The 21,723-nt window shown below is 46.0% G+C and overlaps 1 protein-coding gene across 6 annotated transcripts in view; it reads right to left on the bottom strand.

Moving 5' to 3' along the window:
* PDZD2 (PDZ domain containing 2) overlaps positions 1-21,723 on the bottom strand; it is a 262,332-nt gene that overhangs the window by 18,516 nt on the left and 222,093 nt on the right. For all 6 annotated transcript variants that reach the window (XM_083155279.1, XM_083155281.1, XM_083155280.1 and 3 more), the window contains 6 exons: positions 21,295-21,398; positions 18,952-19,120; positions 16,080-16,879; positions 15,090-15,234; positions 5,245-8,377; positions 1,374-1,491 (listed from right to left, as the gene is read on the bottom strand). In XM_083155279.1, the coding sequence (XP_083011405.1) occupies positions 1,374-1,491; positions 5,245-8,377; positions 15,090-15,234; positions 16,080-16,879; positions 18,952-19,120; positions 21,295-21,398 (4,469 nt within the window). The remainder of the gene's footprint in view (positions 1-1,373; positions 1,492-5,244; positions 8,378-15,089; positions 15,235-16,079; positions 16,880-18,951; positions 19,121-21,294; positions 21,399-21,723) is intronic.

The raw sequence follows: 21,723 nt of genomic DNA, 5'->3' as shown, positions 1-21,723 counted from the left end.
GCATATAGTAGTGTGCAGTGAGCAGATGCGGTACACTAATAGTGTGTCCATTTCAACCTACTGTATGTCGACATGGCCACCAAAAGAATCTTTTGCTTGTGTCAACCCTTTGATCATGCATGTCGACATTAATATTGGTAGACCCACTGACCAATAGCCGTAGACCCACTGACCAATAGCCATAGACCCACTGACCAATAGCGGAAGGCCCACTGACCAATAGCGGAAGGCACACTGACCAATAGCGAAAGGCACACTGACCAATAGCGGAAGGCACACTGACCAATAGCGGAAGGCCCACTGACCAATAGCGGAAGGCCCACTGACCAATAGCGGAAGGCCCACTGACCAATAGCGGAAGGCCCACTGACCAATAGCGGAAGGCCCACTGACCAATAGCGGAAGGCACACTGACCAATAGCGGAAGGCACACTGACCAATAGCGGAAGGCACACTGACCTGGTCCATTTTTCCCTCTCCAAGTGTCCAGTAATCCTTAAAACAGAACGACCATATAAAGGTCGACATGCATTGGGTCGACCACTGAAGGTCGACAACGGAAATAGGTCAACATGGCTAAGGTCGGCAGGGTTGGAAGGTTGACACAGGCATTAGGTCTACAATGGCAAAGTTGACAGTCAAAAAGTCGACATGACTTTTTCACATTTTTGTTGAGCTGACATGTGCCGACAGGCGGTATTTCATGCCCTACCATCCACCAGGGCATGGAGGGAAAATCAAAAAGTGTGCCGAGCGCAGCGATCCATGCAAGGGGACGCAGTACACTGATATGGCGACTCATGTCAACCTCTTGCCACTGTCGACCTAATGCTTGTGTCAACTTTCCAACCGTCGACCTTAGCCATGTCAAGCTATTTCAGGTGTCGTCCTAAGGACTGTCCACCTTTAGTTGTCGTCCCACTACAAGTCAAACTAAAGTTGGTTGACCCCATAACCCATACTCCCTTCAAACTGGGTACAGAAGGCTGACTTTACTAGTGCTGGGGCGGAGCAGGGGAGCGAGTGCGGTCAATGGAATGTGATTGGTAGACAAATCAAATCGATGATAAGCTGCTGCGGGGTTGCAAATGGAGCGCAGAACACAATATACCGCAGCCAGAGGTGATTATAACGGGGGAAAGTGCAGCTGGTCACAGACATCAATCTGCAGATAATATCAGACACAAACACAGATGCAAAGGAAAATAGAAAGTTTAGTAACTTGGTAGAGAATATATTGTTTCAGTCTGCGGGTTACTGTAACCTTTGGAGCCAATGGCTGAAGCTTCGGAAAACCAGAAGGATTTATAACACAGGATTTTCAGGCCTCTGCTGACTCTGGAACGCGGTACGGGTAATACGTGCGGACTCACCTCCACTTGTGTTTTGGCCTCTTGAATCAGAGAGATGATATCGAACTTGGACGCCACAGAAGTCAAAACAGCCTGCAGCTTCTGCTGGTCCCTGGTGGAGACGATGAGCTGGTCCAAGCTAAACAAAAACACAGACGGTGAGACGGGGAAGAGGCTGGAGACAACATTGCATGAGGTTTCCTAACTCCCAATCCCAAATATTATTTTTTACCTGGATTGTTTCTGAGCAAATGACAATTGTTTGTGATTTCGGAATAAAGTTGGCGAATATTATTTTACTCCGACTAAGAGGTAAAATGATCAAGAACCCGTCAGGGTTGAGTTGATTAATGGGGGCATCTTAGAATACTTTTTAATGAAGTGTATTGAAGGATAAACACAAGTTACAGCAGCCTGAAGCTGGATGCACACTAGTACTGTGTTCCCCTTTCAAATCACAAATGCCGGGTTGCGCCAAGGATTTGGTCCTGGGAGTGACCCAGCATTTCGAGGTGAGCCGCCCACACCGACCCAGGTCATTGAGGTCAGTCTGCATGAGTTTTTCCCCTGAATGTCGAAGTGGACACCGTCATTGTGTACCACTGCCATCGCCATACTTCGGGTACGGTCCCTCGCTATGCTCGGCACACTATTTTATTCTCCCACCACGCCGTAGTGGATGGTAGGGCATAAAATAGCACAAATCCCCCAAAACTCATGTCAACCTTTTCATGTGTCGATTACAGCATTGTTAACCTAGTGCTTGTATCGAACAACTTTCTCTCAGAGAGAGAAAGTATTGACAATGTACCCTACCCCACAAGCTCGTTGCCTAGGGGTCATCCTCGACTCTGACCTGTCCTTTGTCCATTCAATCTGTCTCCAAACCATGTTACATGCATCTAAAAAACATCTAAAATATGACCGTATCTCACACAAGACCCTACTAAATCTCTTATCCATGCACTCATTATATCCCGCATTGATTATTGCAATAGTCTCCTAACTGGTCTTCCCAAGAACAGACTATCGCCACTACAATCCATTATAAATGCTGCTGCTAGGCTGATCTTCCTTGCAAGACGCTCATCGTCTGCTGATCCGCTCTGCCAGTCCCTCCATTAGTTGTCTGTATCTTACCGTATTCAATGTAAAACACTTCTACTCGCATATAAAGCTATTAACCATACTGCACCAGCTTATATCTCTGCACTTATCACAAAATATCTCCCATCTCGGCCACTCCGCTCTACACAAGATCTGCGTCTCTCTTCTGCACGGATCACCAGCTCCCATTCCCTATTACAGGACTTTCATCGGGCTGCTCCCACCCTATGGAATGCCCTTCCACGCACAATAAGACTCCACTAGCCTCCAAACTTTCAAGTGTTCCCTGAAAACTCACCTCTTCAGGCAAGCCTATCATATTTATATACCGCACACATAACCCTCTGAGGCACTTATGTATTTAATAGCTTCCCTTCTTTACCTACAAGCTATGCTATTACTGGTGCCTGTCCTTGTGTTTCCCTCCTATGTCCCTATAGATTGTAAGCTTGAAGCAGGGCCCTCCTACCTCCAAGTAAAGCTCAACGGAATCTGCTGTGCTATATAAAAAAACTGTAAATAAATAATAAATAAATGTGTGTTTGTGTGTGGGGCGGGGGGGAGGGTTCTACAGAACAAAATTATTTTGAGGGAAATTCACTGGAACAATGGGCAATTGTAAGATCGCTTCTGATTTCACCGAGATTAGCAAAGAAATTAGCAAAAAAAATAAAAAAGTGCTGAATTCAACATTTGTTTCACAAGGGACTGACCCCAGGTTACTGTAATCCGAGGTCATGACGTTAAAGTGTAAAGAATATGAACATGGACAAAGAACATCTCTCCCATCGGACTGTGAGAATCAAAATGCAAATCTGCCCCAAACCAGAACTATCAGACTAGTTCTCATTTCTTACAAATAACTGGGCAGATATAAGCGGACTGTGAATGTACAACACTAAACTAGTGCAGCCAAGCAACACGGACACTAAAATGTCGTAAAGACAAAATAAAACATTCACCAACAATAAAATGAACCAAAATAAAGATGAATCACTCCAGTACAATGCTGTTTAAAAGGCTTTGTACTTTAATCAATCGTTTAATCAATCAGTGGGTAATGAAGAATCATTATGCTATAGACCCATGGCTTACAAACCTCTGTCCGTGTCTGTGCATTATTACTTATACTATATAATAAAAGGCTAGTGCTGCTCCTCATCTCTATGGGGGATGGAATTCAAGAGATCTGCATTCCGTTGGCCACCATGGAGCAATTCAAGTTTTGCTCCGTGAAACCGCACACAGCCGCTGGCGCTACTCCACTAATCAACCTAGCGTGGGACTGGGGCATTAACAATGGAATAGGAAGTACATTTGTGCTTTCCAGGTCCGAATCATACCAGACCCCAGGCCCATCCACACCTCTACTTAGGATTGGGGAATCTCACTGTAGCGAGAAACAGGAGGGAAGGCCAGAGCGAAGCAATCATTATACAAGACTCTCTGGGAGGGCAGACTGATATAGTAAGTTACATATTTTATTCCTTATTACCCGTGGCTGCTAATGTGCTGCGGGGCTGCAGCACATTTCAAAATTCAATTAGTGGAGCAACACCAACTGCCAGTGAGTCCGCAGTGGGCGTGGCTCCCATATACGTGGCTTGCAGTGGGTGTGGATTCACCCCCCTCCCCCCCATGAAGCAACCAATGCTTATTAATATTATTTATGTTTAGGTGAAAATTAAATTTCTATTTAAAACAGAGCACATTTCAGTCATATCAAACTAGTTCTAAGCCCCATGCCCTTGTAACAACACTAAGGGCCTTATTCTGCTTGGTGCGGTCCGTTACGAATTCTTTTGGAGGGCGCATTTTAGCCGTCTACGCATGCGTAGGCAACGCAATGCGCATGTGCAACACAGTGTCTCCGCACTCGTTCTCACCAATACCATCCAGAAATGTGCACCGAATTGACTCGGGAAATATGGGCGTAATATGGGCGTCATTTGGCCCTACACAAGGGCGCAGTTTCAAAGTGGGCAAAACTGGGCTTAAATCTGGGCGTACACGAGGGAGTACACGGACTCTGGTAGGCGTGCATTCAGACACGACACCGACTGCAAACGAACCAACACGCATGAAATATGCGGTGTCCATAAGCAAGTTTCACTTTGCGGAGAGCACTTGTTCATGCGCTAGGCATTCGGTTCGCCCAATTAGTACACCTGCACCTGAAGCACTCTCAGCTGAACACAATACAATCCACTCCTCTACTCATTAGTGATTAATTACACTCTTTTCATAGGTTCAATTGGAAGCATTGCTGCCTAAATGGACCATTACAAAATACCAAAATATATTAAAAATAATCCATTTTTTATGAGGTTGCCTAATTGCATAAGTGTGTCATATGACAGATGTATGAGTTCCGAATAGAGTAGTATTGTTTGCGGAAATACACAGATTCGGTGCGTACGGCCACCTTTCCGTCCGTTCGGACGCTGTAAGACCGTGCAGAATCTTTGTGTTCCCACCGCACACGCACGTTTTGGATGTAGTCCGAAAACACACCCTCTTCTTAGAGAGTCCGTCCGAAGGGATGCGGACGACCTGTGGGCGTGTGTTCTTAGAATGTCCACAACAGCGTGGTGTTCAGTCAGTTCCGAAAGAATTTCGGAACGGACCACACCAAGCAGAATAAGGCCCTAAGTGCTTCTTAAAAATACATTTTAAAAAAGGTTTAAAACTAATAAATTCCAGCTTACTTATTTATAGAATTTCTTAAACCAATAGACAGATTTTCATAAACATTGGAATATTTGTAAATAAGCTAATCTCTCACCTGACGGACCAGGATCTTTTGCTGTTTTCCCCATTTTGTATTACATCGCCATCGTACGCAGATCCAAGCGTGGCACCGTTACAGTCTTTAGAACGTAACTGAGTCCCATTCAGGGTAGAGACACAAATGTCCACGGGTGATGTCCTAGGTGCGACCTCATTACAAGGTGTGGCTTTAGGTTCCACAGAGAAATCGTCAGTGCACAGCTTGTCCAAATCCGGCATGCTCAGCGCTCTTAGTTCCCGCAATTTAGAACGAGACAAAGATGGCCGTATGTGGCTTGAAGCCGTCCTGCTTTTCCTGACTTGAACCCCTTGCACAGCATTTTCAGTCTTTTGAATCCTGGTTGACTCGGGAGCCGGTTTCTCCTGTATCGGATCCACGGGAGTTTTCTCAGCACTCGATAAGGTCACGCTCGATGGGGACTTTTTCATTTGCGTCGCTAAAAACATTTCGCTTTGGTTGTCGCAGCAGGAGCTTAAACTGCGCCTCAAAACATTTGTATTCTCATTGGTTCTTGTATGTGAGGGTATGGAGCCAGAAGACCTTCGACTTAGAGGCGGTTTGCACAAGAAAGGAGTATTATTTATTTCGATCACCTTCATCACAGTTTTATCAAAATTGGCCAAATTTTCGAAGGACTTGATCCTCTGCTTGACGGTCAGAGCGGATGTAACCTCATGTGACAAATTAAGCTCATAATAATAATTTCTCTTAATAGTCCTTAGCACATCATACCTTATGGAGCTTCTTTCATTGGCCACCTGATTTTCTTCGGTGGCTTTCGTCAAATGAGCGGTGTAGACATCCAAACTGTGATCGGACACTGGCGAAAGAGGGCCATCGTCCACCGGGCTTCCCTTCCCGTTCAACGCATTGTGGTTTACAGCGTTTGGGAGCTGTGTTGGCATTGAATATGTTCTAGTCACCGACTTTGACCCACTAGGTGGCTTCTCGGACAAAGTTGACTCTTGTTTGTTTTTGACAGGCGTAAAAACAATAGCAAAGCCGTCGCAAGGGAAAATATCATCTTTCTTCTGGTTGTTTTTTTTTAAGGAAATGTGGTTTGAAGGTGACAAAGTAGTAGATAACTTTACTTCCATAAACGTACGCTGAATTTCGTTGCTATCTACTTGTTCTTCACGGGCCGCAAAAGGATCTACAGGCTGAGTTTCATTTTTGCTTGCTGTGAAGCTTCTAGAAAGTCCGTTCAGTCTTCCTTTTGATTTGCAGTTTGTGACTGCATTACACTTTCCATATGGTTCATCGCTTGGGTCTTTGCCCTGGTTTGTTGCAAAGGAGATCCTTCCCCGGTTTTCGACCTTTTTTTCCAAATCCGCACTAGGTATGTTTGCAGGAGACTTCTCCTCTACGTCCACATATGAACATTTTCCTGTTCCATTACAATTCAATTTCTCATTGCTAAAAATACTGTTTTTGGTACATGAGGTTGAAGATGAACCAACGTTCGTCAAAGATATCGCCGCCTTGTGCTTTTGTTCATCCTCGTTGGTCTTCAAAGTTCTGCAACCCAATTCACTTGTAGAAGATGAGCTATCGGTCATGGTGGACCTCTTATGAAGAAGTTTAGGTGATGGCTGTGGGGATGACTTTTTATAGTTATGACTTTCAGCCTTGCACGTGTTGGATTTAGCCACATCAGAACTACCCCTGTTTTTGCTCTTAATAATGAGTCCTTTCAGCTTCGGCCCTGGCTTGGGTATGTGACCGCTGAGCATATCAAGGTTGCTGCTCATTGGCCTCTTGTTGTCATTAAGTTGTTTTGTCGTAACATTATTTACCTTATATTTATCCACAGTTGAGTTTTTCATTGATAAACTTTTTAACGATTTAGTTTCCGTAGCACCATGAACCTTTTTCTCAATTAACGTAGAAGCTTGGTTGCTCTTGCTTGGGACGGTGGATTTAGCGGCACCAATTGGCTCTTTCGAGTCACTACAAGTCCTTCCAATGAGAGTTACTTCAACTGCTTGACCGCCACAAACATTGTGTTTATCAACAGAATTAAAAAAGGCTGGTGAGCCAATGTTAGTAAAATCACTGTCCAAAGGCAGCGTAGCTCTTGCAGTGTTACTTCCAATAATGCCCTCCTTCACCTGATCTTCTGTATTTAAGGCAATGCTATCACTAAGTTCCTGAGAATCCTGCTGAAGAGACACCAAGGACGTAGCTAACAGTGTCCTATCGGTCTTGTTTCCATCAACGTCCCTACCTTCTAGAACCGGCCACTGACTGAAGTTCTGTAGACTGCTGGGGCAAGAGGAACTCTTCTCCGGCTGCACTTGGCAGTCTTCACTATTAAACTGTAGCATTGGATAAAAATGAGATGTCTTCTGCATTTCAACATCATCTCTTCTTATAGGATAACATATCTCAATCTGCTCATCCTCAGAATCGGTGGTGGTCTGAGTTTCCGATGCAAAAGACTGGTTCTGCAGGGAAGAAATCATGTCGCTTGTAGAATCCGAAGGGACTTCCAGCAAAGACTCGCTGTCTGAGTCCTCTGCTGCTCCATACATACAACTTGAAAGTTCCAAAGAGCTGCTACCAAGCTGCTCGGACAGTGAGAAATCATCGGTAACCAGGCTGCTGAAATTCCTACAGTAATTACTCAAGCTGTTTTTAACAGCAATTGTATTGTTTATTGCAACGGAGTCCAGAAAGGAAAATCCGAGGAGGTTACCCCGATCTTCTGCTTGGCTTGCGGTGTCTGCAGAAACCTTGAGTGGTTCAAGTGCGGCCATATCAGCTTTAAAAGTAGTTGTGTGTTCAGCAAATCTACCAGATTCCATGTTCTCTGCTTGGCTTAATGCGCCATTTACTAGCGCTACAGGTTCACAGTGTTGCTGCTCATGAATAAACTCATCAATGTTGGTAACAGAATTCCCGTCACAGTGACCAGGTGAAGAGCAACAATTGTATTGCAATCTTTCCTCCTTTAGGGCAGCTGTAGACGGAGTCGATATGGAGTCAATCATTGAGATCTCACGAATAGTTTTGCGTTCTTCAGAGTGAATATTGCACTGTAATTTCTCCACAGACTCCTCTGCTTGATCATGCGATCTCGTGTCTGCCCCAGATGCCATGATAATGTGGGACAATCTATCCACAGCTGTAACACAAAAAACAAACAAACACAAGTAAGTATGGTTGGGAAGAAAGAAAAACAAATAACCGATCCGGAGAAGAGAGAAAGAGGAAGAAGAAAGAGGAAGGTACTTATGTAGTATCTGGGCGTCCGATTTTGTGATTGTATGCCTTACCTTAAGGCATACAATCAGATGCGATGCGATGCAATGCGATTTTGCATAGGATTCAATGTTAAGAAGCACCTGTTCATTTCCCCACTATCCAAGTGGGCATAGAGTTGATTTTATATAGCGTGGCGAGCGCAGCGAGCCACCGAGCCCGAAGCGTGGCGAGCGAACGCATATTTCTTAAAAAGTATTCTGTGTCCCCTCGCGGGGCTCGCTACGCTCGCCACGCTTTGGGCTCGGTGGCTCGCCACAGGTTTATATCCAACTCCATGCCCACTTGGATAGTGGGGAAAGGAAAAGGACCCCTTTTTCCCATTGAATTCTATGTTAAAATGGAATCAGACCATTTTAACATTGAATCCTATGGAAAAATCTTGACCATCGCATCGCATACGATTTGGTCGCATGCGATGCGATCCGATTTCTAAATCGGACGCCCAGATACTACATAAGTACCAAAAGGAAAAAAAGACAAAGAAGAAAAAAAAGAGGAAGAAAAAAGGAAAAGAGGAAAAAGAGAAAGAGGAAAATTTATTTATATAGTTCTTTTTCCCAGAAGGACTTCACAGAAATCACAAACATAATACAGAGGTGAGGGGGACATTTTTTTAATAAATTCCAAGGATTATTTATCCTACTGATGCAGCTACCAGGCACGTAAGCCATCTTGACAGTTAGATGGGGTGCAGGGTGACACCAAAAAAGCAGAGCTGTGCTCACCCAACCCCACCCTAGTGCAATTACGCAATAAACCCTTCCTCGGGTTGTTTATCCTGCCCAGGACCATGATGGGGACTTACTCAAGAGAGATGTGCAAAGTAGTCAGCAGACTATTGTAGATCTATTTTAGGGGTGATGAGAGTCTTAACATGTTCTCAATCTAAGCTGCCATCATTTATTCTGTCCCGAAATACAATTCAATAAAAATTCTGCCCCAGTGTCACTATGCATAATAAACAGAGAATGGGAGGACTTTGCAGCTCCCCTGCTGGTCATCAGTAGTACTGCACCCTTTGTTTCTCATTTCTGATGTACATATTCCACCTCCTACTACTACTACAACAACACAAACCTTTGATCAATAAATAAATAAAAAAAAAAAATGTATAAATGTATGTATATACAAATGACAATTCTAGATGTATTTTCTATACAATAATCTGTTTATGAAATGGTTTTGCCACGCACAACATTATTTTGAGCCAGGTCAAGCTGCAAACTGTCTCCAATATCTGTAGTTTACACATTTCAGCCAGATTATTTTATAACAATCCCAGCAAGACGGCCAACTAGAACGCAGCTTGCAGAAGGATTAGATCAACAAATGTTTAAACATTTCTAAAGTCTAGCATAGCGGTGTGTAGCCAGTATGTTGCATTCACCATGTCGACATAAAGAAAATGACAACAGAAAGAATGTCGACAGTCGGCCTCAAGGTTAGGCTTAGAGCTACGATCAACCTAAAACGCAATGTTGGCAGAGAGTGCGTAGTGAAATATCACGCAAGGTGCAAAAACGGGCATCACTACATCACGTTACATGTAACACATCTCCATCAGAGACAACATCTTATAGGATAGGAAATAAATAACATACTAAGCAGCTGTCCCCATACCACAAAGAGGGACTTGGGCTGGCAGAGAGCCATGTACAATATCCAAGCATAAAGCTATAACGGAAAGTAAACTGTAGTATTACATCACTATAATGTTCACCCCCGTCCTCCAGCCAGCATAGCTGTGCGAGTCCTATCTCTGGGACCCCCCAGCACAGTATTGTATCACTATAACGGTCACCCCGTCCTCCAGCCAGCATAGCTGTGCGAGTCCTATCTCTGGGACCCCCCAGCACAGTATTGTATCACTATAACGGTCACCCCGTCCTCCAGCCAGCATAGCTGTGCGAGTCCTATCTCTGGGACCCCCCCAGCACAGTATTACATCACTATAGCGGTCATACCATCCTCCAGCCAGCATAGCTGTGCGAGCCCTATCTCTGCTACCCCACAGCACAGTATTACATCACTATAACGGTCATACCATCCTCCAGCCAGCATAGCTGTGTGAGTCCTATCTCTGGGACCCCCCAGTACAGTATTGCATCACTATAACGGTCACCCCATCCTCCAGCCAGCATAGCTATGCGAGTCCTATCTCTGGGACCCCCCAGCACAGTAACACATAACTATAACGGTCACCCCGTCCTCCAGCCAGCATAGCTGTGCGAGTCCTATCTCTGGGACCCCCCAGCACAGTAATACATAACTATAACGGTCACCCCCTCCTCCAGCCAGCATAGCTATGCGAGTCCTATCTCTGGGACCCCCCAGCACAGTATTACATCACTATAACGGTCAACCCTTCTCCCAGCCAGCATAGCTGTGCGAGTCCTATCTCTGGGACCCCCCAGCACAGTAATACATAACTATAACGGTCACCCCCTCCTCCAGCCAGCATAGCTGTGCGAGCCCTATCTCTGGGACCCCTCAGCACAATATTACATCAATATAACGGTCACCCCTTCCCCCCCAGCCAGCATAGCGAGCCATACAGTATCTCTGGGAACCCCCAGCACAGTATTACATCACTATAAGGTCATCCCTTCTCCCAACCAGCATAGCTGTGCGAGTCCTATCTCTGGGAACCCTCAGCACAGTATTACATCACTATAATGTTCACCCCCGTCCTCCAGCCAGCATAGCTGTGCGAGTCCTATCTCTGGGACCCCCCAGCACAGTATTGTATCACTATAACGGTCACCCCGTCCTCCAGCCAGCATAGCTGTGCGAGTCCTATCTCTGGGACCCCCCAGCACAGTATTGTATCACTATAACGGTCACCCCGTCCTCCAGCCAGCATAGCTGTGCGAGTCCTATCTCTGGGACCCCCCCAGCACAGTATTACATCACTATAGCGGTCATACCATCCTCCAGCCAGCATAGCTGTGCGAGCCCTATCTCTGCTACCCCACAGCACAGTATTACATCACTATAACGGTCATACCATCCTCCAGCCAGCATAGCTGTGTGAGTCCTATCTCTGGGACCCCCCAGTACAGTATTGCATCACTATAACGGTCACCCCATCCTCCAGCCAGCATAGCTATGCGAGTCCTATCTCTGGGACCCCCCAGCACAGTAACACATAACTATAACGGTCACCCCGTCCTCCAGCCAGCATAGCTGTGCGAGTCCTATCTCTGGGACCCCCCAGCACAGTAATACATAACTATAACGGTCACCCCCTCCTCCAGCCAGCATAGCTATGCGAGTCCTATCTCTGGGACCCCCCAGCACAGTATTACATCACTATAACGGTCAACCCTTCTCCCAGCCAGCATAGCTGTGCGAGTCCTATCTCTGGGACCCCCCAGCACAGTAATACATAACTATAACGGTCACCCCCTCCTCCAGCCAGCATAGCTGTGCGAGCCCTATCTCTGGGACCCCTCAGCACAATATTACATCAATATAACGGTCACCCCTTCCCCCCCAGCCAGCATAGCGAGCCATACAGTATCTCTGGGAACCCCCAGCACAGTATTACATCACTATAAGGTCATCCCTTCTCCCAACCAGCATAGCTGTGCGAGTCCTATCTCTGGGACCCCCCAGCACAGTATTACATCACTATAACGGTCATCCCCTCCTCCAGCCAGCATTCCTGTCACTGGGACCCCTCAACACAGTATTACATCACTATAACGGTCACCCCGTCCTCCAGCCAGCACAGTATTACATCACTATAATGGTCACCCCGTCCTCCACCCAGCATAGCTGTACGAGTCCTATCTCTGGGACCCCCCCCCCCCAGCACAGTATTACATCACTATAAGGGTCATCCCATCCTCCAGCCAGCATAGCTGTGCGAGTCTTATCTCTGGGACCCCCCCAGCACAGTATCACATCACTATAACAGTCACCCCTTCCCCCAGCCAGCATAGCTGTGCGAGTCCTATCTCTGGGACCCCCCCAGCACAGTATCACATCACTATAACAGTCACCCCTTCCCCCCCAGCCAGCATAGCTGTGCGAGCCCTACAGTATCTCTGGGACCCCCCCCAGCACAGTATTACATCACTATAACAGTCACCCCTTCCCCCAGCCAGCTTAGCTGTGCGAGCCCTACAGTATCTCCTGGACCCCCCAGCACAGTATTACATCACTATAACAGTCACCCCTTCCCCCAGCCAGCATAGCTGTGCGAGCCCTACAGTATCTCTGGGACCCCCCAGCACAGTATTACATTACTATAACAGTCACCCCTTCCCCCAGCCAGCATAGCTGTGCGAGCCCTACAGTATCTCTGGGACCCCCCAGCACAGTATTACATCACTATAACAGTCGCCCCTTCCCCCAGCCAGCATAGCTGTGCGAGTCCTATCTCTGGGACCCCCCAGCCAGCATAGCTGTGCGAGTCCTATCTCTGGGACCCCCCAGCACAGTATTACATCACTATAACAGTCACCCCTTCCCCCAGCCCGCATAGCTGTGTGAGTCCTATCTCTGGGACCCCCCAGCACAGTAATACATAACTATAACGGTCACCCCGTCCTCCAGCCAGCATAGCTGTGCGAGTCCTATCTCTGGGACCCACCCCAGCACAGTATTACATCACTATAACGGTCACCCCCGTCCTCCAGCCAGCATAGCTGTGCAAGTCCTATCTCTGGGACCCCCCAGCACAGTAATACATAACTATAACAGTCGCCCCTTCCCCCAGCCAGCATAGCTGTGCGAGTCCTATCTCTGGGACCCCCCAGCACAGTATTACATCACTATAACAGTCACCCCTTCCCCCAGCCAGCATAGCTGTGTGAGTCCTATCTCTGGGACCCCCCAGCACAGTATTACATCACTATAACGGTCACCCCTTCCCCCAGCCAGCATAGCTGTGTGAGTCCTATCTCTGGGACCCCCCAGCACAGTATTACATCACTATAACAGTCACCCCTTCCCCCAGCCAGCATAGCTGTGCGAGCCCTATCTCTGGGACCCCCCAGCACAGTATTACATCACTATAATGGTTACCCCGTCCTCCAGCCAGCACAGTATTACATCACTATAACGGTCACCCCGTCCTCCAGCCAGCATAGCTGTACGAGTCCTATCTCTGGGACCCCCCAGCACAGTATTACATCACTATAACAGTCACCCCTTCCCCCAGCCAGCTTAGCTGTGCGAGCCCTACAGTATCTCTGGGACCCCCCCAGCACAGTATTACATCACTATAACAGTCACCCCTTCCCCCAGCCAGCATAGCTGTGCGAGCCCTACAGTATCTCTGGGACACCCCAGCACAGTATTACATCACTATAACGGTCACCCCTTCCCCCAGCCAGCATAGCTGTGCGAGCCCTACAGTATCTCTGGGACCCCGCTGTTCTTCAGCACAGAATTCCTATAGGACTAAATGTTTCAAAAAGGGATAAAATTACCACACTAAAAGCCCAAATTACCGTAGAAATCCTTGGTGATTTGGTAATCAGTAAAGGACTTTAGCTTTCTCCGGCTTTCCCAGAAAACTCCTTTATTCTCAGAGTTCTTGTTTTTATATCATTGTGTGATTATTGGTTCCAAAAGGCTTTTTGTTTATACGGCATCAAAAAGACAGAAGTACAGGGCGACCACGATGGGTGAAACATCCCGCAGCTCACATTGGCACCCTGTATTTTGTTTCAGGACAATGAAAGCTCTGTATCTGAGCGTAGGTATATGTTGTCGACATTGGGCAACGTCAACAGTAATTATTTGACACTGATTAAATGTTGACATGTCTAAAATGTTATGCAGGATAATTTCAATTAACTCTACAAATTAACATCAAGGGCGGAACGTAAAGCAGCCGCATTCCGTTGGCAGTGCGGAATGCCGGACAAAAGCGGACATTTTCCACGCTGCAGATGGACTGTAGACTGGAAGGGGTGACTTCTCTGTCTGGACTAGCCCCCCACCCATCTGACCTTACACATTACTAGATGATTATCATTAATGATATGAATAAGAACGATATTTTCATGCATATTTTCTAGTGTTTATTTAGTCCTGGGCGCTGCTGTGCGAATTATAGAAAGACTACGCCTGGCTACGGATCGTGGTAAGCATGCGTAGGGCCAAACAGCGACAGAATTCAGCGATTGCTCGAATCGCAAGCCATTGGCAAGTTGATTGACAGGAAGCTGCCCTTTTGTGGGTGTCACCCAGATGTTTTCTGGGAGTGGCAGGAAAAACAAAGGCGTGCGCAGGAGGTTTGTGATGTCAGCAACGGCTTGATTAGCCGGTTTCTATCACGGAGTTGTGGAAAGGTCAGAGCTGCGCACAGACTGGAAAAAGCATTTGTTGGTGAGCGAGTCGAGCACAGACTTGCAGCTGGCCGCCAATTGGCGCGATTTATGCAAGCCAGTCATAGACTTGAACAGCGCTGGATTTCACTCAGATGCAACTTTACCCTAATACGAAATCCAACTCCGACTCGTACTATAAAGTTAAATGTATTTAAGCAATAATGAAAAAAAAATTATTGAAACTTCAAATGTAGCCGTTAACTAGGAAAGTGATGTTGTGTTTACCTGATACGGGTTTCCGGACTTCCAATGTTACTGCTGAGGGCAAGCACTGGACGTAATCACAAGTGTCCTGGTAAGAGAGGTCGCTCACCCGGATGCCATTAATGGTCAATATTTCATCCCCAGGAGCCAACTTCCCCATAGACTCCTATCCATAACAGACGTCACAAGTCAGGAAGATTATAGGGAGAACAATAGCAGTGATAAACTGTTACTATCATATGTAAAGTACAGGTCAAGGCAAACTGATTAAACACCACAATACAAAAATAGAAGAGTTGGTGTCCGATGTTGACAGAAGAATAATCACAATCCCAGTGAAACAGATGGGATTGTGACAGCAGCGGACACAGGGAGCGGGGTGGAACAGACAAAAGGGTTGAACAGCAGATAGTAGGGATAGGCTAAAGGAGGTGGAGCAACAGACAGTGGGGGCAGGGTGGAACAATAAGGGGACAGTGCCAGGGCTAGACGAACCAGGCATGGGGGCAAACTGTGTTCATTCGACATATGCTGGTTCCTTTACCAGTAGTTTATATGATGCAATATCATTTTTACTGTAGTGTAAATTTAATTTACCATATTCAATCCTGGACAATATATCCTACAGGTGGAAATATTGGCACTTTTCAACCAGAATAGGTCAAATTTACATTCAACCTATTAAATTTCAGGTTGGTTTTCCTTTGACTGTTGAAAAATATCCGACAGTCAAAAAGCCCATGGAACGACAAAAATGTCTGCAAATTCAACAAACCATCATCAGTTTCCGTAACTTTTTAAAAAGCCGAATCTGTATAGGCGAGTCGGCTGGGATTGAATACGGACGGCCGATATTTACGCCTGTTGGGAATATTGGCCAGGATTTAATAGGTTTTAATACAAAACGATAAAATAAATCACAATAAAACGCAAGCAGTCCCCCGCCAGATTCACCAAAATTGGGAAAGACACTTAAACGACGGCAGGAAATAAGGACACATTTTGGCTCACCTTGTCTGTTTCCCCATGACTCAAACCAGTTATTATAACTCTGACAGGTGACTCCTTGATCTCCAAATTTAACCCAACAGACTCATATTCGCTACAGAGTAGATCTACGGTTTCCGTGCTAGGTCTACCTAACAACTCCGCTCCTTCCGGCTTCTTCGTCTGTGGGGTCATCTTTGAGGGCTTTGGAGAAGATCTATTGTCCTCGTTTTTTTGCTTGGACGCATTAAGGCTTTCCGAGTTAATCATGCTCTTCACCCTGGTCACAGCTTTGTGTTCAAGTTTAGGAGACCTCTTGTTTTCAGACAATCCTTCTAAGGGGTCCTTTATTCCCAATGTTTCTGGAGGAACCTCAGTCCTACTAGAGTAATCAAAAGACTTAACGGCAAAAAAAGGCGAGTCCACCATATGTTCCATTGAGCTGTCCTCAGATTCCACCGAGCTGCTACACAGAGATGGTCCTGCTTCGCCGATCATGCTCCTTGGCAAGTCCTCGGACTGGATTTCATCATCGACATCCAGGGGAGTAGTCATAACAATCCCGGAATCCTCGTCGGCGTTCTTTTTCCTGGTTTCGCGGAAGTGACTGTCGTCTTTCTTGGTGAAATCATCCTCTTCGCTGGCGACTTCTTCGTCATCGTAGCAGACAACCCTCTGCTGCCTCTGGAGAGGACTTCTCATGGCCTGGGAGTTTTCCTCCTCACTGGTCTGCTTTGGCAGGCAAACTTTGTTACCAGGAGTTGGGATTATGTCATTTATCGGAGAGAAGGAGACGGAACCTTGCCCTTTAGCTGCTCCATTTTCTTTATACCATAAAAAAAAAGAAACAAAAAAGAAAATATTTTAATATATTGTAAAACAAACACTTATCTCCCAAGTCTAAAAGCCGAGCATCTAAGCGTCCCAATATTCCATGTATGGGTTTTATTGTGGGAGACGGGCACCAATTTTCCCTTGCATCCTATGAACCAGGGATATTCAACATGCAGCCCTCCAGCTGCAAGGGAGCTACACATCCCAGCATGCCTTGCTACAGTTTTAGCATGACTAAATAGCAAAACTCTGGCAGTGGGGTTAGGCAGCAGGGCAGGAGGCTAAGTTTAGGCAGCGAGGTGGGGTTAGTCACTAGCAGTGAAGGTTAGGGTCAGTCTGCTACAAGGGAGGGTTAGGGTAAGGGGGGGCGGGGGGCAGGTGGAGATGGTTAGATCCATTACAGAGCCCCTGCCAGGAATCTCCGTATCAGAATGCTGAGCTCGGCATCTATATGGTTTATTTGCGTGTTGGCGAACCGGTCTTCATTTCGTTTGTATTATATCCAGGCTATGCGTATTTGTCCATCGCTGGACCCACACAAGCATTTCGTGCTGTAGAGACATGAAATGATCCTGGCAGGCAGAGCCGGAGACTCAGACAGCAGACGTTATAGCAGATCTGCTTTCCAAGAACATGTCCAGACATTGGCTCTAATTTATGGAAACAGTTTAAACGTATTGTACTAATAGAACAACTTCTAATTTATGAGAAGATCCCCTCCGATTCCTGAACATAGGACCCCACGTATGGCATACATCAGCTGGGAGACAGCAAGACCTAGAATCCCAGAACACCATCATCCCCACACACCAGGGCTCATGGGGAAAGTTCCACTGGATGGAAGGTGAGATCTTTTAAATGTTCTGGAAACCGTTTCTATTATTCGCTGGCCACGCACTTATACGACTTGGGCCCTTTTCACCCCATTCCAACTGATCAAGCCGAGAAATTGGGTGAAAATTGGCCAAATCATATGTGCCTAACCTCCGATTCCGATCCGATGCACATCGGATGCGGAGATCGCAAGTGCTGCATGTAAGATCTGTCTGCTCCGGCAGCACACAGCAAATTGTCAACTAGAAATACATTACTAAAGATGAACTTATATTATCTGATAGAGAACACCCTGCTTTAATTAGCTTGGGGAAAGGTATTTTTGCCATCTGTCGTTATCTATAAACATAAAAAATCCAACTAAACAGAGTTTGTGGGTCCCCCTTAATCCTTATTTTTATTATTTAACCAACTACAGGTGTGTCCTCATACATACGCCACACAGCGGAAGATGCTGCCCGGTTAAGTGATTTGAAAGGTCCCGTGCAACTCTGTTAGTGTCTGGTGAATTTTTTTTTTTGTTGCCAAAAATGTGTCTTAATTGCATCACTTTTATGCACAAGCAGACTCTGCTGATTAAAACGATATGTGGCATGCCTATTTTCTGTGCATGACAGCGGCTGCATCTGTATGAAGGATATAGGCTCGCCATATATCATTTTAATCAGCATAAGCTGTTTGTGCAAAATTATTTGTATAAGTCGCATTTTAAAGGAAAAATACACATGAAAACGTTCATGTCATGGCAGGACATGATGAGAGGAGCTGTTAAATGAGTTTGTCGTCTCCGTTTGCCACTGGCATTGTATGCAAATGAGGAAGATTAAGCAGAAGGGATGCTAGTATTTTAAAAAAATGATCTCTGATGCAGCAGCAACAGAATAAGGTCATTAATACAGTTTCCACTTATTTAGTCATTATTGGACGGTATACTCCAGTTTTTTATTTTATGCGAGGACATGAAGTCCACTGTAACGGCAATTGTTTAGAGAAGTACATTTTCTGCATATTTGACAAGGCCTTGTTTCAGGATATGTAGTAATGGGGTGAGAAGTCAGGAGCGTGCGAAGCGGCGGGGAGCGTCTGGCAAAGCTGGAGCACAACTCCAGGGTAGTAATGAGGATCACACATAAATTAATTCACAGATGTCAGGTGCAGAGCAAACACATCAGATATGTCAGCGCACAGACACAGATTGTTCAGAAGGAGATGTAACGGGAAATCCTACTGGCAGTGCTGAAGGGAGCAGTGTTTTCCTCAACCGAAACGCTGGCACTTCTCAGACGCAGACGCTCGTCCTCGCTGGAGCCGGTCACTACCGTGTCGGAGAGAGAGGATTGGCTGGGGGCTTCCTGGGAAAAGTACTGCGACAGCTCCACTTCAGAGCTCACAGACCCCTGGTAGGAACAAGAAATATGGGTCAGGGTACTATGTGCACATGAGGCATTATCGAAAGCTCAGATTGGCTTATACCACATTAATATTATCATCAGGTAGGTATGGAGAATAATTATATATAACACTGGCATGTGAGTATTACAAACAATCAGAAGAAAACAATCTGCATGGGAGACCGGATCATTCGGCAAAGGACGTGAAAGGTAGGCATGCAGGATAGCAGCATAAAAGCGTAAATGTAGAGTAATATGAAACGACACAGGCACCATAAAATCCGACTGACTCTGAACAAGGCATGACAGAGTGGACAGGCGGCAGATGGAATGTGGCGGACGGAAGGTGGCGGATGCTGCCAGCGAATGCTTACAACAGCCAATTAAATCATCTTCTCTCTAACTCAATTCAACATATAACTATGAAGTGGCCAATAAACCCCGCCAGTTACAGGGTACTTTATACTAGTGGTACTCAAACTGTGTGCCTATGCACCCTGGGGTGCAGTGAGGCTCTTGGAGGGGTGCCTCAGTTTGGTGCTCCAGGGCCAAACCAAATTATTTATGGCTGGACAAAGTGATGGAGCTTGGACCACTAACCCCAGTCACCTGCAGGGAGCCTAAGCACACAGTTTGGGAACCACCGGCCTAGAGTCAAATGTGTCCCCTGAAGTCACCAGCCAGCAAAGTTCTCCTCGCCCCTGATACAGTGTCCCTGTAATCCAGGCATGTCCAAACTATGTCCCTCTAGCTGTTGTAAAACTACAAGTCCCATCATGCCTTGCCACAGTTTTGCTATTAGGGAATGCTAAAACTATGGCAAGGCATGCTGGGATGTGTAGTTTCACAACAGCTGGAGGGCCGCAGTTTGGACATGCCTGCTGTAACCTGCACATGCTGACTGTAACAGCAATAATAATGGGTGTGTTATAGTTCACAGACAAGGTCTACTTAGACCGTCAATAGGTCTACACCAAAATTTAGACATGCATTAGATAGACATTGACAAAAGTTAGACATGTCAATGTCTATCTAATTCATGTCTGACTTTTGTCAACGTCTAAACTAATGCATGTGTAACTTTTGTCTAACTAGGGCCATACACACCAGGAGATTTTATTTTCAAAAGACTTTGCCAAAATGTCTGAAAGATATATCAGTCACCGGTGTAATGCGTACACACTGAGCCATTTTCCCAAAGAGCCTTTGTAATGCCCATCACACATTATGCCACACATTGTGATGCCCATTATGCCACATACCATAAAGCCCATTACACATAGGGGGTTATTTTGGTTCACTGTTTCTGACAAATTCCTTCCTAGATGGACAAAACCATGTGCACTGCAGGTGGGGCAGATGTAACATGTGCAGAGAGAGTTAGATTTGGGTGGGGTTTTACTTCAAAGTGAGATCTATATTGCAGTGTAAAAATAAAGCAGTCAGTATTTTCCCTGCACAGAAACAAAATAACTCACCCAAATCTAATTCTCTCTGCACATGTTACATCTGCCCCACCTGCAGTGCGCATGGTTTTGTCCATCTAAGAAGGAATTTGTCAGAAAGACTGAACCAAAATAACCCCCATAATGCCACACACTGTGATGCCCATTAAATATTATGCAACGCATCGTGATGCCCATTACATATTATACCACATACCATAATGGCCTTTACATATTATGCCACATTAGTGATGCTTATCTACATGTTCATTTCTAGGGGTATTTTGCTCAATGCCAAGGCCTTCATGCTCGTTGCCACGGGGGAGTTTAGGAGCGGTGAGAGCTCTAGCTGGGCTGACAGCCAGAAGATAAATAGCTGAAGACCTGCCCATTGGACCTGGCTATCTCTCCCAACGGCGTGCGCACACACATCGCGTCTCACTCTCGGTGCAGTTCTGCATCAGTAGCCGCAGAGAGTAACTAGTGTTGACGTCGCTGCTGGACTGTCTGTTCCCGGACATTCTATAGTCCGGGAACACCACCCATTCTATAGTCTGATAACCCTAAATAAAATATACATTGGTGGCGGTAATGTATACATAGCTGGCCTGCGCATCTAATGACTTAGATTGCTACAGAAATGTACACCTGACCAACAGAGGAAAGTAACATTTGCCTGGCAGAACTTTGCAGAGGAAATAATATAAATCTATGGCTTGTTCTGCCTTCTCTTACCCTGCTGGCAGGCTCCAGGAAGCGCTTCATTGTCCAGCTCAGCGGTGCTGACCCATCCACCAGCTTTGGTTTTACCGTCGGGGATGGGGTCTTCAAATGCAGACCTGGTGACATATATTGTATTTAACTTGAGTTTTTTATCCCTTAGCACATTAAAAGTACAATCTTCCGAAGCCAAAATAGATAATGCACTAGGATCGGTGGTTCCCAACTTCGGCCCTCAAGTACAACCCACAGTGCATGTTTTCCAGGTATACACACAGAGCCAGAAGTCTACAGCCGAATGCTCACAATATCTGGTATAACACACACGTGTATTGTATCTGTACCTCCCGCACCATGCCGGCGCGTCTCACCGACAGACAGCTGTGCCGCAGAGAAGTACTATGGCAATGACTGCGGCTTGCATAATATATGAGGTATTTAGCA

The sequence above is a fragment of the Crinia signifera genome, chromosome 1 (assembly GCF_055691185.1).
Source record: "Crinia signifera chromosome 1, ASM5569118v1, whole genome shotgun sequence".
In the NCBI taxonomy this organism is placed as follows: Eukaryota; Metazoa; Chordata; class Amphibia; order Anura; family Myobatrachidae; genus Crinia; species Crinia signifera.
This window is presented reverse-complemented; position numbering and strand designations above follow the sequence as displayed.